This window comes from Octopus sinensis, linkage group LG3 (genome assembly GCF_006345805.1).
Source record: "Octopus sinensis linkage group LG3, ASM634580v1, whole genome shotgun sequence".
Lineage (NCBI taxonomy): Eukaryota > Metazoa > Mollusca > Cephalopoda > Octopoda > Octopodidae > Octopus > Octopus sinensis.
This window is the reverse complement of record NC_042999.1, coordinates 135,111,310-135,128,399: the sequence shown is the minus strand read 5'-3', so window position 1 is coordinate 135,128,399 and position 17,090 is coordinate 135,111,310. Positions and strand designations below refer to the sequence as shown.

Below are 17,090 nucleotides of genomic sequence, written 5' to 3'. Positions count from 1 at the left end.
AATTATGAGCAGAACAAGTCCTTTCATTTCATAGTAGTAATGAAACTACTGACTTTCTTCAATATGGAAATTACTTTGGATTGTCAGAACTACTGATCAAGTTTTACCCTTTTCTAGTAGAGCATATAAACTCATACAAACATAAAGGACATAAATCATACCTATCATAAAAATGAGGAATTCACCAAACTGATTGGATTCATCTTACTTAGTCACATTATCTGTGAAGAGAAGAAAAGTAAGCATTATTGTGTATAGCTGGATTCTACTCCTGATATATTCAGATATGCATACTAGCTGGCTTTGGATATATGCTATATTTTGCTGTCAGGGCTAGATTTGTGATTCAGCGTGTAGACCAAGAGTGTTGGAACCTTTGAAATCTTCATACTTGCAATTTTGCTTGCATTTCCTTCATGTCTGTTACTAATAATCTTCACACTCAGAAAAATACTTGGCTTCTTGCTCAATACCATTTGATATCTTGCTTTCTGCACTGTCAAAATGCTTTGAAAGCATATCAAAAGATGAATGGTGTATTTGGCTTTCTTCAGCAATTGAAGTTATCATTTATACCTGAACAGATTGTATAGGGACCATCGAATCTTGTCAACTCATATCAAGTAGAGAGTCTTGGGGAAGAATTTCAAAAGTTTACTAAACTGTTTAAAACTGATCTTGTTCTTCATATTAATGCAAAACAAGAGCTTACAGCTTTCCTACCAGATATTTGGTAATTTTTTGAAACTTGTTTTCCAAATGTTACCAACTGCAGTGGAGAATACTTAGGTTCCAAACTGAGAAGGATTAAAAATGAATTAATGTGTTCCATGGACAAAAGCTGATTGAACAACCCCACTCTGCACTGTGATAAGCATTCAAGATTCATTTTTATGTGAAATAGATATTTCCAGTGTCATTAACAAAATCTAGAAAATGTAACTTTTAAATTGTAAGTTACTATATGAGTAAAAAAGATTTATATTTTACTTTTTATAACATGTGCTACAATGTCCATACTAGCCTTGCTAACTTGACTACCATATGATACATTATGGAAAATGCTATGATCACCAAACTTTACCCTCATATGATGAAATGTGCAATGGTGTCCATCAACCAATCAAAAGCACAGCATATCTAGTGAACTTGGGCCACAGATTGTTACTTATTTATTGGTTATTGTTTGCAATAAATCTGTTTGATCATATTTAACTAAGGTCATATAACAATATCAGCAATAACAACTTAAGAAAAATAAATCACTGTTATAAACATATTCAACAACTTGGTGTTTTACTACACCATCAGCCTCAGAAAAACAAGGTGAAGCAGATTATAAACCACCCTCAATCAAAATCTCAATCATATCCTGGACTCTTCAGAAGTTACCAGGTATTTAGTATCCACCATAACGGACAAGCTCAACTTGCTTGAAATAGCAGCCAAATCTCTCTCAAATTACATCCTAGTGCCTTGAAAAAAGGAAGTACACATTAGACAATGTGACTTTGGATACTCTATCCTTCAAAACAAGGGGTCATGGCTGGAATGTCTTAGATCACAGGTCTGCTCTATCAGGGAAAATTTGTGATTAAACAATAGCAATAACAATTCTGAGCAGTTCTACTTCAAAGGTGAGTAGTATGAAAGATATCCACTGGTAAAAGCAGTTACTCCAACAAATAACTATTTTATCTATAGAATAGAAAAAGACAAATAAAATCAATTAACAAACTACTGAAAACAGTTCACTCTGTTAACAGGATTTGTTATAAACAGCAGTGTCACCCTTGAAAACAGCAGAGTCACTCATGGCATACAAAGTGTATGTTAGCTTAGTCTCTCTCTTATTGTCTGCAGTTCAGTTAGCTTATGTTGCTAAAACCAAGTTAGATGTTTACAAGGTGATTGTATTTCCAACACTGCTTTACAGAGTGAAAGCTAGGATATGGCATAAGACAAATAATTTTCATAGCTTTCATATGTATTATTTGTACAATCTATGGGACAGCAATAAGTTTAGGAACATCTTTGTCCAGTGCAAACTGAGTGAAATCAAAATTTCTATAACACAAGTACAGTGCAGATAAGACATGAAGAACATATGGGACAGTTGAGAATAACCAAAGTAAATCCTGGGGAAATATGAGATACCCAGTCTTGATGAGTGGGTTTTTTTGTTCAGTTGCAAAGAGAAACTGAAAGAAAACATGTAGCATGGTAAATGCTCGTTCTTGTGACATGTACTCACAAAACTGGGAAGCCTTTTTTAAAATTATGCATCGTTATTTACGTGGAGTTAAAGATGTTGAGCATAATAATGAAGTGAGATAATTCAGCATTGCAGCATGCCTCAATAGTTGTGTTCATGCATGTATGTACTACATGTGGCTTTCTAGGTAGCACTAGGGCTGAATTGACTATACTTGTAGCTATAGTCTTAATGGCACAAAGAAGTAGGCCCATCAATATCTATGAAGCTGAAATGTGAAAAAGTTGTTTGATTTCTTGGTTATTTGTCTCATTTTGGGATGAGAACGGTTTAAGGGGTGGTAGATGGGGTCAGATTGGCACCAAAATTTACACTGGGGGGTAAAATGGGGTGGGCAATAGTGTGAGGAGGGTTGCAAGTCACTTGGGGCTACCTTTTGGTTGCCATGGTAAAAAATATGGGAAAAATTGAGTTTTATGGGATAGACAGGTTGCGCTATTTGAATAATGGTGGCTTTTCGTGTTGCTGCAGGGACTAGAGGCGGTTATTTTTAATTGTGGGTGTAAAAATTTGGGGGGTTTTGGAAAGGGGGGGTGTCATCAGCTATGGAGATGATGAGGAGAAAAGAAAGAGTGGAAGAAGAGAAAGAAGATAAAGACAAAGAAAAAATAAAAAAGAAGAAAAAGAAGAGGGCAATAAAAAGAACCAAGCAAAGAAGAAAGGGAAAAGGAGACAACACGCACAAAACAACACCACCACCAAAACCCGAGCAAAGCGCAGGTCAAATTAGCTAGTCTGGTAATATTACAAAAACACACAACACACACACACAGAAAACCCAATTAACAAACATCTGTGAGTTAGTATTGTCTCACCAAATACCATATTATTAAATATGATTTGTAGTTCTTGATAGTGTCAGCTTAATGTAAACATGTGTGTATTTGCATGTATGTGTACATGTTTGTATGCATAAAATACACATAGACAAACAAATAAAATACATGTTTAGGTTAATATTAGTTGTTCTAAACCCCCAAACAAAAAATTTTTCATTTAACAGCAGAATTGATAGAGTTAAAGCAGAATAAAATATTGTTCATATAAAACTGGAAATGCTCATCCATGAGGAGAAAAATGCAGAAAATGAAGCATGTTTAGTGGTAGTCTTGTATCTCCACTATCCCACCTACAGATGGCATCAGTTACTTAGCTGACATCTGAAGGTTGGTTAAGGAACAAATGTCAATAAATTAACAAATAGATGAAATGTTAACCACAGAACTTTGACATGTACAGACTTAATGCTGCACAAGTTTATCTCTATGATAGTTTAAAGATGTCCATTGTGAAGATGTGCAGACAGATGAGATGAAATCTACTCTTGTGAACATCGTGAATAGACAAGAATTTCTCTTCATCTGAGAGCCAGGCAGCTTTCTCACTTATGGATATTAATTACATAGTTTCCCATGGAACTATATCATAATCTGCTTCTGAGGAGTTGGTTAGTGGACCTACTTTCAGAATACGTTCCCGCTGTCGTTCACATTTGGGACACTGGTCTTTCTGGTTCATGCAGCTTTTATGGTAAACAGCTTTACACTGTTCACACTGAAATAAAAATTGTAACATTATTATCCAATGGGAACATAACAATGAGTCTCTTTCAATAATGCAAAGACTCAACTACAGCAATAATGTACTTCAACTCTCTCTAGTCTAGAATAATACATAAAAATTAAAATCCTCAAATCTGCTCTAAATTCTTGACTTCACAATCATTTATAATCTCTACTCACAATCCCACAAACATAACATAGCAAAAACTGTATCCTTAGGAAAATCCTTTCTCTTAATGGGTCAGAAAATACTTTAGCTTTGATCAACTACCCTCGACAAAGCTCAAGTAAATCCTACTATTCTCACATCTGGGAAGGTGCTACTGCTTCACACACACATTCTTGACCACATCCTACAGAAAACCATCTGAATTATTGGCAAAGACTTACTCACCAATACACTATAACGTCTGGTTCAGACACACTGACTCCTTTCTGCTTATTCTATTGCTTCTATAAACTATTTAGTTGCACACCTGTACCCAGACTCATCCAACACATTCTTCTCTTAATATACTTTTCTTTCAGCTTGTCTTGATTCTGTATTAACCACTATACCTATTTCTTTTACTCAAGCCCTCAAGAATTCACTTCTCACTGATGTTTTCCTGGTAGACTTGACTACATAAATCTAATCAGTCTTTGATTACTTCTCAAAACACTTCAATTATTTGTTCAAGGATATGTTGTTTCTTCTGTCTGACAATCATACAACTTCTACAATGGAGTTTAACAAGTTTTGTAACACCTCCATCTCATCTCAATGTATCTGTCTCTCTGTCATTCATCCTCCCCCATGTGTCTCACCCTTCCAAATCTAATACTAGGTAATAGTTTCGTCCTGACTAAACTATAGAAAATTATTGAGTAAATAATTGATTATAGATAGGTTTATAATATTTAAATCAACACTATAATATTTAAATCAACACTATGATATTTAAATCAATACTATAATATTTAAATCAACACTATAATATTTAAATCAACACTATAATATTTAAATCAACACTATAATATTTAAATCAACACTATAATATTTAAATCAATACTATAATATTTAAATCAACACTATAATATTTAAATCAATACTATAATATTTAAATCAACACTATAATATTTAAATCAATACTATAATATTTAAATCAACACTATAATATTTAAATCAATACTATAATATTTAAATCAACACTATAATATTTAAATCAACAATGGCTCAATATAAACAAAAGGTATCAGCTACTTTTCACACTAAAATCGGTTACTGGTTCACACTTACTCGGTATGTTGTGTCCATTTCAAAAGGATAAATAACTTGAGCATTCTTGCAAATTTCACAGATGAATCCTTTTTGGCTGCAAAGGCCACACTCATATACATGTTTGCTAGCTGTTTTCAATAGTTTCTTCAGTGACATTTGTAGCTGGCCACACTGAATTTGTAAGAAATCCTAAAAATAAAGTTTCACAGAAAATAATTATCAAAGCTATGGATAAATTGTGATGTTTGAAATTATTTGGCAGCATTAAGAGAGAAAACAATGACATCAATGTGATGGTGGTGGTGGTGGTGGTGGTGAGGATGACGATGACTTACAGCTATTTTCCTAAGACAAGATGGACTTATTAAACTGAAAATGTGATGCTTAGTATGATTTTTAAGTCATGGAGAAACAAATATTAATTTCTTGTTCAGAATGCTTCATGCAATTAAATTGAGATTGTTAGGTAAAGGCACAATCCTAAATACAATGGACCGTGTATTCTTTCATTTCAAAATTGCAAAGAAGTAAAATCTCTCTTTCGCTCCATTATCAACTTAGAAAATAAGTCAAATGTATCTCTATCAACTTCAACAATTAGTATTCATTTGCTTGATTAACTGCATACTTGCTCACTGAATTCCATAGACACTTATACTCTTAACCCTTTAGCATCTAAACTGGTGACATGAGGCAAAATGTTGTACATATTTTAAGTCAAACTGTCAAGATCTAGCCTTTCACACCTACCTTACAATGTCAGTCTAAGAATAACAATCACATAGTTGAAATCTCAAAACTATGAGATAATGCATGATTAATTCAAAACTGTGAATAAATGAGCATTACATTTGACAGAGTAATCTGAATGCTAAAGGGTTAAATGTAATCCTCAGATAGAATCAGTGTGAGAGAATGTGATAAGGCTAGAAAGTTGGATTACAAGTATCATCCATCCAGGGCTTCAAAACAGTTTCTACCTAAAGCAGTTTCACTCACAAGGCTTGACTCAACTCAAAGCTAAGGCAAAGGACACTTGTCTAAGATGCTGTGTAGCAAAGGGAAATATCTCAGAATATCATGATTATGAAGTGAACTTCTTGACTATTCCTTTAGAAAGGAAATGACCCCACCATTCAGTTAAAGCTTTACTTTTCCTCTTTGTAAAACTTCATAATCACTTTAAATATCACTGATTCAGTTTTACAATTTCAAACATGAAGATGATGTGATAGATGTGTTGTGTTAGTAAAGATTTTGTGCAGGTTGAAAACAGAACTGAAAACATTGTGTTCAAAATTTGACAACTGAAAGAAATACATTCCAATTAAAATTACCATTAATCCATTCGACTATATTAATACCTAACATAACACCAAAGCTGCTAATTAACATTTTAACAAAAATAAGGTGTTATTAAGGTTTTCTTTACTCAGGATGAAAATATATCCCACTTAATATTCAGTTTCATTACCCTCTTCTTTCACTTGGATATACTTTGCTTTTCATTCTTCGGGGGTTAATAAAATGTCCAATCGTTGTTGCTGTTTAGATCTGATCTAGAAGACCTAAGAATGTGATTTAAAAGAGATTTGGTAGCTTTTACTAGTGGGTTGAGCAACCACATAAAGTTTTCCCCAGTAGCTTGCATAAAAACCAGCAATATACTTAGGTTAAGTCTATCAGCTATTTTTCAACTCTTTTATAATTTGGAATTTTATTTATGTAAAAAAACGTTATCAATATTTCCTGGTTATATTCTAAATTGATTTTCACTCAACAACTGGTATAAGTTATCTCCTTTCTAATACCTTCTTGCCTAATAAGATCAATGTCTATTCTATAATGACTGCATACAAGGATGGTGCTGCTACATGCTCCAGTGTCTGGAGCTACTTCACTTATAAACATCTTAGACAATATTCACAAAATGGTCATTTGACAAAGACTCACTTCCAAAAACACTTCAACCATTTGTTCAAGGCTATGTTGTTTCTTCTGTCTGACAATCTATAACTTCTACAATGGAGTTTAACAAGTTTTGTAACACCTCCATCTCATCTCAATGTATCTGTCTCTCTGTCATTCATCCTCTCCCATGTATCTCATCCTGCCAAATCTTACACTAGCTTGTTCCAGATGTCTCTGGAACTCTCTCCCTAACCATGTGGTTTCACATAGGTATTAGCCTGCAAAAGTTAAAGCTAAACATCAGCTGCATTGATTTAATTATCATGAGGGAGTCTGCAAATAAACCTCACCACTTCTGACTACATAATCATTTCATGAATCTCTCTACACTTGTTTGGATTGGAATGAATTTTTTTCCAGCACAGTGTTACACCACTTGCTGTGGTCCATTGTCACCTCTTTTGTGAGGTTTAGCATTCTGGGACCAGCTTTCACCACTTCTTTCTATAATATCCTCTTCTGCAGGCTCTCTTTTACTCAGACTACTTACCATTTCTTTACTTGACTGTCATCTGTAATATGCATCACATGATCATGCCACCACAATCTTTTCTTTTGCATACTTCAGATGATTCCTTTTATCTAATTTTTTTCTCAGCTAATTTGTGTTCCATTCTTCATGAACACTATACATCCAGTGGAGTATGCTTGTCTCATTTCTTTCTAATCTTTGTGTATCCTTGCATTTAATGCCCATACCAAATTGCACTATAGTATCTGTCTATTCAGAGAGAATTTCTTCACTACTAGTAGAGATAATATCTATCCTGAACTTTTTCCACACCATCTTCATTCTGGTTACCCTACTTTTGGAATATCACTTACACAACTGATTAGGCCAATTAAATATCAGAAGTAGCTAACAATTTCTGGGAAGCCTTTTGAACATGTGAAAGAATTCATTGCATAGGTACTCTTACTGCTAACTATTGAGAATCAGTAACAAGTTTAATGAATGTAATTATACTATCTTTTTTTAGCATATTTCTGTTGAAATACATTACCTTTATTTCCTTTAATTTTGAAAACAATGAAAAATTTAGTAAAATAGCAGTCATCGTAACATAAATTAATTTTACATTTTAATGGAAGGTTTTAATTTTAATTTAAATAGGTAGTTTGTCTCATCAAACCAGGGGCAGTCACAGGTGGTTTGGTACCAGACAGGTTAAAATATGTTAACATGACAAACATGGCAACAAAACACTTACTATTAATGAATATAAGTGCACATCTTCGTACAAGTACTCTTTTGGCCAAAATGACTGACGAAACTTTTCAGCTTCAGTCTTCTTGCAAGTAAAGAGATAAGAGCTGAGATGGGACAACCGGATACGAAGAAGCTGGAAACAGAAGAAAGAGGTGTTTAGTAAAGTACAGTGAACATCAAGTTAAGGTATTGTACTGTAGACCATAGGGTCAATTATTATTTGTTTATAAATACAAATAATAGTGAGGAGGCATGTGGCTTAGGGGCTAGGGGTGTTCAGCTCACAAACATAATGTCATGGGTTTAATTTCTGGACCAGGATGTCTGCCTTGACTTTGAGCAAGGCACTTCATTTCATATTACTCCAGTTTACCCAGCTGAAAATGAGTACCAAATGAGTGCTGGATCAGCTCTTTCTCTCTCTAACTGTCACATCTTGGATGTTCTGTTGGATCAATGGGTGGGAAAGTTTGGGGTGAGGTTATATCTGCTTGTAACTACATAGACACCTAAAACAAGAAGTGAAAGCATGGTACATGTTATCAAACCGTTCTCATTTTTAAGTGATGGCTGGCTTTAAAAACATAGTGAGAAAGAAAAAATTTTGAGCCCCAATTATTGGTATTATCATTACTTTTTATCATTAAGGCAACAAGCTAGTAGAATCATTAGCATGCTGGGCAACATGTTTAGTGACATTTAGTTCATCTTTATGTTCTGAGTTCAAATTCTGCTGAGGTCAACTTTGTCTTTCAACCTTTAGAGGCTAATATTTTAAGTACTAATCAAGTACTGGGATTGATGTATATTAATTAATCCTCTCCTTCAGATCTTCAGATCTATAGTAGAAAGGATTATTATTTTTATCACTGTAGTGTGAATGAAGACTTGGTCTTTGGATTTGCTAGTGCTACATTAATGGCAATAATGTCTGTTAATTAATCACCTGTAAATGGAGTAATAACAGACAATAAGATACTTGTGAAGAAGTTCACAAGTATCTTACACTGAGAAGGTGAGTAGCCTAGTGGTTAGTGATTAGTTCTGGTTTCCAGGGTGTCATTTGGATGAGAGTCAAATCTCTTCCCAAGATAGAATACCAGTTTACTTACAAATCATAAATGCTTACAAATTTGTTAGTTGGATCAATGAAGAATTAACAGTTCTACTCCAGAAACATAACAAAACGTCTATAGTTGAATATGAACTCAGGGACTATGTTACTTATGTCACCCTCTTAGTTACTGAATCTTCTAAATGTTATAAAACAAATATTATACATATTAAATGAAAGCAGTACCAAATCAAGGTTATAATTTTGATGAGTCACCATTTAGAAAATACAGCTGCTACAATGCCAAGGGATATTTTAAAATTTACTCTCCATTTTAGCTGCTCTTTCTCAACATTTCTCAACAGGAAAGAGAAGCATATCATATGTTTTGAGGTGAACTGGACAAAATTAGTAGATGTATTAAATTATAAATGTAACAGGGTCCAATTTTAGCAATGGATAACTTCAATTTCTCATACTTTATACAGAAACGAAAGAAAACTATGCAGGTTCTTATTGATAGAATCTCAGCTCCGTTGGGCTGAATCTTATGATTACACCATATTTTATTATATGGTCATGATGGTGGTGGTAGAGATGGCGGATGATTTTCCAACTGAACCAAGGAAACTATGTTTCTATTGAATTTTCAAACTACTGATGCATCTATTGGTCCTGACAGAAATGTTGTCATTTTATATACAATAATGTCTCATGTAAAAGTTTTCTAACTGGTTGAAATGTAACCATAGCACTTGATTCATGTATATATAGTAAATCTAAATATAAACAAAAATGGAATTAATTAAAATATTGTTTTAAAATATCTTGACACTAAGTAACATATAACAGTTTTGCTTAAATCTTTCTGTAGCAGTTTTCAGTTTACTCACAAATTTTATTCCATTAAACTTGCATTACAAACATGTTTACACATGGACATGGGTGACAGTATAACCATACATTACACTACAGCAAAGCAGATACACACATAACCAACTCCAATAAAAGAACACAGAAAGATTAGATTACGAGTAGCAAAAGTTCAAAATAAAACACTAAAAGGTAGAATATCTCTTCTGCCTCAAATCATAATGCTTGTCTCTTCCTCACCTTGACATCTCTCATGTCAGTAATGTAGTCATACAATTCAGGATTAACCTTTGCAATGTCAATCAAAGGGTATTCTTGGATTTCTTTCAGGAATTCTAGATTCTTTACAGACACTGAAACAAGAGAGAACAAAACAATTTCTTTCAAACAATTCAAATATGTATGGATAATCTGTGTATCATCCCCATAGCAAAATGCTATGAAGGATTAATTAGAGAAGCCACTAACTTCAATAGCTGTTAAAGAAGAAACTCAATGGCACTGTAAAGATTACAGATGATTTGAACCTGCACATACATTTTCATTTGTTTATTGGGATAAATGTTTTGGTAGGGTGTTTGAGGCTTCACAATTACATGATCAAAACCAATCAGGGATAACTACACTTGTGTCTCTTCTAGAGTGAGTGAAATACAGGTCAGTGATGTAAGGCCAAATAGCTGTGAAGATAAGGTGTTAGACAACTAACTACATAAATACGTGACAGAATCACGTATTTATACCTTTCTACGACAATGATGACACTGTATCTCTGTTCCTTTGAAGAAAAGCCTTTAAATCCACATCAGAAATATGCACACACACACACACATACAGGCAAAAAGTAAAAGCAGAAACAACATGGAGGTATTCAGTTCTATATTGAAGAGATGAGGAATTATGTACATTACCATAAATCCTTGAGTATAATACGCAGGGGATTTTTAGGGGACTGTACCTCTGAAAAATTTAAACCTTGTGTATAATATGCACCCCTTCTCTAACTTGAGTCAAGGAGGTCTATATAATGTCCTTGGTTTGTAAAAATGTATACGGTAACATCTTTTATCATTACTTTATATATAACATAATGCAAACGTATAGCTTTTTGTGGATTTTGTTTGCCGAAAATAAAGAAATAACAGTAATAACGTCAGTGAAAAATAAATATTAAGTAAATTGCCTTTACATATTTATCACCATCAGTTGCAAAAGCAAAAACATTTATTCAAATCCTTCGAATTCAAGGTCACTTTCAGCATCAAATAACTGTTCCATTTGTTCCTCCATAAACACGTCAGCATCATTGTAGTGTAAATCTCCGTCATCGCCAGATTCATAAATCAACATCAGAAGATTCACTTTCATTTATTTCATCTTTCCATACAACGTCATCCTGAGTACCAATACAAACAGCAGGATGAGCTATTTAGTGCTAAACTATTATGCACAATTCGTGCGTAATTAAGCAAGCAGCAAGCACTTCCACGCATGCGTAATACAATAATAAACAGTTCTTAACTGTTATATGGGAATGTAAATATGTTTGCAAATTGTTTTTGTTACATGTTATTCTGTGTTCTGAATACTTTTATTTTAATAAATGTTGATTACTGCAAGTTATGGATGATTCTTTTATGACTTCATTGCTTTCAGGCTTAGCTTAAGGTATTTTCGCGCCTTACATCACAAAATGCATCTGAATAAACATTGCCGGATAGCAAATAGAGACTCGGGCATTGCTTATAAAATATTTTTCATTTTTAACCTCGTATATAGTACGCACTAGGGATTTTGACCTTTAAATTTGGGGGAAAAAATGCAGATTATACTCAAGGATTTACGGTATTTACATTCGACAGATATTTGTCCTCATCTTGTTTGTTGTTAGCACAATGTTTCAGCCGATATACCCTCCAGCCTTCATCAGGTGTCTTGGGGAAACTTCGAACCTGGGTTCTCATTCCTAAGGTATTTTTCGATGTTGTTATTATTATTATTATTATTATTATTATTCAGGTCACTACCTGGAATCGAACTTGGAATCTTGGGGTTAAGAGCGCAGGCTACTAACCCCAAGATTCCGAGTTCCAGGCAGTGACCTGAATAATAATAATAATAATAATAATAATAATAACAACATCGAAAAATACCTTAGGAATGACAACCCAGGTTCAAAATTTCCCCAAGACACCTGATGAAAGCTGGAGGGCATATCAACTGAAACGTTGTGTTAACAACAAATAAGATGAGGACAAATATCCATCAAATGTAAATAACGAACATGGAAGTATGCTTAAAGATCCTTTTTATTGTTTTCTTTCATCAGGCATGATAATTATTTTTATATTTGTTACATTAAGTAAGTTTTATAAAATATTAGCAGTTTTGATGTGTTAGTCCATCATCAAATATTTAAAATTCAAAGTCAAAAATTAATAAATAAAAATCAAAAAGCAGAAGACAGTTTGTTCTCATATTCTGTGTTGTTGAAAACATGTTTGATATTTTCTTTTAAATTCTCTTCTTATATATGTTGTTTATGCAGAGATTTGGAATGTGGTTCAAGAGGCTGAGTGTCAAAAATTCTATTAAATTGAATAGCAGATTTCTTTTCTAGTCAGAATATGTTCACCTATGCAGGTGTATATAATGGGTTAAATGTCAAATACATGAAAATAGATTTAAAGACAGTTGAAAGTTCTATTGATAGGAAGGCTGTTTCTCCACCACAGAGTTGTTTTTTGAAAACCTGTTGGTTAGGAAGAGATGATTTTTCTTTTATTTTGTGGCGTGTGTGTGTGTGTGTATGTGTATGTGCATGAATAGGAAGAAAATGTATCACCAGAACAGGTGCACACACACACACACACACACACACACACAACAGGAAATTTGGAAGAGTGAAGCACAAGTTTTGAATAAATGGGAACAAAATTAGCATAAGTATTGAATATTTATCTTTCTATTTGTTCCCATGCACAAAGTGTGTGTGTGTGCACCTGAGAAATGAATGACATATTGAATAACATAGTCATAGATACACCCTGTTTGAGAACAAGATGGGATGGACACAACTGGAATATCTTTCATCAGAGGACCAATGGAATGAAGCTGATTTGGGGTAAAACAATACTATATGATATCAGATATTTATAGTGAAGGAGACCTGCCATATGATAATTTTAGCTAGAGTGAGATTTACATGTAAAGATATAGAGAAAGGAGTTGTTATATGATATTAATTACCTACTGATTAAGTACATGTAGGGATGTAAAATAATTTAAAACTTACCTTTGTATTTGCTAAAATCCCAGTTGAATATAATCTTTGATGGAATGTAGAACTCTCCATTATGGTGGCAGTCAGAGCAGTAATAACAACCATCATAGACACAGACTAGAGGTTTACCAAATACTGTCAAAAAAATTATACAATGACATAAATTGCAATTAACTCAGCTGATGAAGACCACTTTCATTAGAAGCTTAACAAATCAGAGCAGAAGGGACAGTGCCCATAGCCTTTGCAGGACTTTCCAGACTGGTGGTGGTACTGATGCAGCTGATGTTCAACCTGAATGTTTTTGGAGAAAAACCATGGGAGAAGAGGTAACTAGCTCCAAGTGTTTGTTGGATATGAAATATTGTAGCAATGCTACTATTGTATGCTAAAAGTATAAGTTGAATAATAAAGAAATTGTCATCTTTATCAGTAATATTTTCCAGCATAAAAGCCATGAGCTAACAGAATTATTAACATGGCTGGCAAAATGCTTAGCAGCATTTCGTCCATCTATACACTCTGAGTTCAAATTCTACCACGATCAATTTAGAGCTATCTTTTTGTGATTTTTGTTCTAGTTATAATTTTTGTTGTTCCTGGCTTTCAAAGAATTAAATTCCAGTACAATACTAGAGTAAAGAAAGAAAATATTGTAGCTATGCTACTATATTTTGTTTGTATGAAGTTAGACATTATCAATAGTAGTAGATGGAAGATCAGCAAAGAGATCAAGTTCACTCAAAATACTGGAAAAATCTCATCGCCTCCAAGTTCTGAATATTAGTACTGGGAGGTGATGAGATTATCTTGTTTAGTATATCAGAAGTGAAGAGAGAAGTGTAATTGTACAGTGTGAATGAAGCTGTTTTAGAACCCACAATATAATAGTTCCTCTCACATTTTTGTCAAACTGTAAAAGAGTAGTAAAGTAGTAACCATCACAGAAGGTAATTAACAAAATTTTATAAATTAGGTATAATGAGGTGTGGTACATAGAATAAATTATTTTCCTTTGTCAAAGTTTCTAGAGTTTAAAATCATATATTGAGAGGATAAAGAAGAAACTTACATAAACCAAGAGGCGAAGGACAGTTTTTACACCGGTAGTTTTGAGAAGCAATACCTTTCTCATTACAGATTCGCATCAAGTTTGAAATCCGCACTTTAGAATCCTGAAATGTATTTAAAATGCATACATCAAGATTGTCAGCATGAATGTGTCTTTGTAAGCAGATTGAAGTAAATGGATAATTTTTTCAAGAATGATTGTCATAAAGTACATGAGTTTGGATAAGTTCACACAGTGTGGGGAGAAGAGGAATCCAGCATTTCAGGACAGATCTTTCACCTAAAGAGAAAGAGATTTTTAAGTTAGAAATTGCCACCACCCTCTTCATCACTCATTATTTTAATGGTCACTTTTCCATGCTTGCATGGGTCTAATGGAATTCATGAATGCCTTTGCTGTCATCACTCCTCATCTATTTCCAAGTAAAGTAATACTTCTCCTTAGCCAAACATGTTTTCAAGAAACATTGGTGAAGAACACTACTTAGATGGACTGACATACATTTACAACTATTGTGTGCACATATATAGATATAAGACAAACATATAAAATAGGCTCCTTTTTGCTTCCATCTACTAAACCACTCACAAGGCTTTGGTTGGTCTGGAGCTATAATAGAAGAAACTTGTATATAATAGAAGAAAAGGTGCAGCACAGTGGGACTCAACTCAAAACTATGTGGTAAGGAAGTAAATTTCTTAACCACACAGCTATGCCAACAGCTTTTCAGTAGGAAATCTCAGTGCATATGTGTGTGCACACATAAAATCATACCACTGTCTAGTTGTTTTCACATTGTGTAAAAAAATAAATCAACGTCACCAAAACATGTCTGGCCAATGAGCTGTTTGTTACTTGATGGACTAAGGAAGATAGTGCCTTACTTGGAAACAAGTTAGACTAGGCAACAACAGAAAGAGCATCTGTTCACCAAAGAATTACTTCGATAATGCCAGCATAGAAAAGTGAACACAATACTAAAGATGATTCCTTTTCTTGCCATGGTATACAATCTTAGCCAAACTCATGAACTTCACTGTATAATTTTCCCTGATGTAGGCAACTACCAGTTTTTACATGTTTTTGTAAAGGTTTCTTAAATCAAACATCATCATTTCATATCAATGCTCCAAGAGTCAATGAAATAAAGTAAGTCAAACCAAAATCCAATTTCAGGTTATTATCAAAAGGTTTTGTCTTGAGCACACATTTACAGAACTGAATGGTCAACATTAGAATTCATAGAGAAATAGCCTTAAAAACATGTATTAATGGAATATATATATATTCTACTAGCAGTATCGCCCGGCATTGCTTGGGTTTGTAAGGGAAATATCTATATAAGCATTTTTAGAGATGTAAAGTATAATAGCCATCTCAATATGGTTAACCACAAAGGGGGGGGGGCGGGTGTTAGTGTAGCTTTTTACGTTCTGAGATTTAATAATAAATTTTTAGAGAGCTACTTCCCTTATATATGCCAAAAATGCATTAAAAATGGGAAAAATTGATGGTAAATTTTTTTTTAAATCGTAGACTCATCGTAGACACGCGCTAATACCCAGAGGGGCTCAATATGAATCACGACTATAAGATACCCGGTTTTGGTTAAACTGCACCGCAAAATGTGGGAGTAGTTAGGAATCTAAATCGTAGGAGACAGACAGCACACAACCTAACTTTTATATATAAAGATTAGATACAACAGAATAATAAACTATTAAATCTAACAGATTATATTAGATATAATCTCAGATAGACAGATAGATACATATACACACATAGACAGATTACATACATTCATGGATAGACTGATACATCTAAATACATGATACTAGTCTATTCCATTAACTGTTCTGAAAATAATACAATCAAACAGTGAAATCAAACCAAATATTAATGCTAACACATAAGTATATAGTGAATATTAAAACAATATATAAAAACAAAATAATTGGAAAAAAATAAGGAAAAAATAAAACATTAAAAAGTAAAAAAAAAAACAATGAATAAATAAATATAAGCATAGAGAGTACAGAAAATAATGAGAGAGAGAGAGAGAAAGAAAATATACCTGACACTCTAATTTGAATTATGAAGATGTTTTTCAAGTTGAAAACAGACTGGACTGAATATATGATAGTTTTTAAATATAGAAGGTATTATAGCTAATGACTTCCAAATCATGGAAGTTTGTTACTTAAGTATGTTCTACTATACAACAATGGAAATAAAGATATATGACATGAACAAGATATCATTTACCACTAGGCTAGAAGTCTATTAAAAAAATTACAAAATGGTTATGTTTTATATTCTCCAAGACTTATCACATCTTATCATCAAAATGCAATGTAAACAACAGAGAAGCTTTATCAAACATAATCATGTAATGTGCTCAACCCATAAATGGCAAGAAAGGGTTACATAAATATGTGTGCCAAATGGACAAAAAAAAAACAACAACTTTTCTTAAAGGTAATTTTTATACATATTTCCATTTGAAATAAATACAAAAACTAACATAGT

At 33.3% G+C, this 17,090-nt stretch overlaps 1 protein-coding gene across 4 annotated transcripts in view; it reads right to left on the bottom strand.

Moving 5' to 3' along the window:
- Positions 1–3,009: 3,009 nt before the first annotated feature.
- The window catches only part of LOC115209968 (sorting nexin-29-like), a 66,435-nt gene continuing 52,354 nt past the window's right edge, over positions 3,010–17,090 (bottom strand). For all 4 annotated transcript variants that reach the window (XM_029778615.2, XM_029778618.2, XM_029778617.2 and 1 more), the window contains 6 exons: positions 14,562–14,664; positions 13,502–13,624; positions 10,447–10,559; positions 8,281–8,412; positions 5,117–5,287; positions 3,010–3,829 (listed from right to left, as the gene is read on the bottom strand). In XM_029778615.2, the coding sequence (XP_029634475.1) occupies positions 3,674–3,829; positions 5,117–5,287; positions 8,281–8,412; positions 10,447–10,559; positions 13,502–13,624; positions 14,562–14,664 (798 nt within the window). In that variant the 3' untranslated portion in view covers positions 3,010–3,673. The remainder of the gene's footprint in view (positions 3,830–5,116; positions 5,288–8,280; positions 8,413–10,446; positions 10,560–13,501; positions 13,625–14,561; positions 14,665–17,090) is intronic.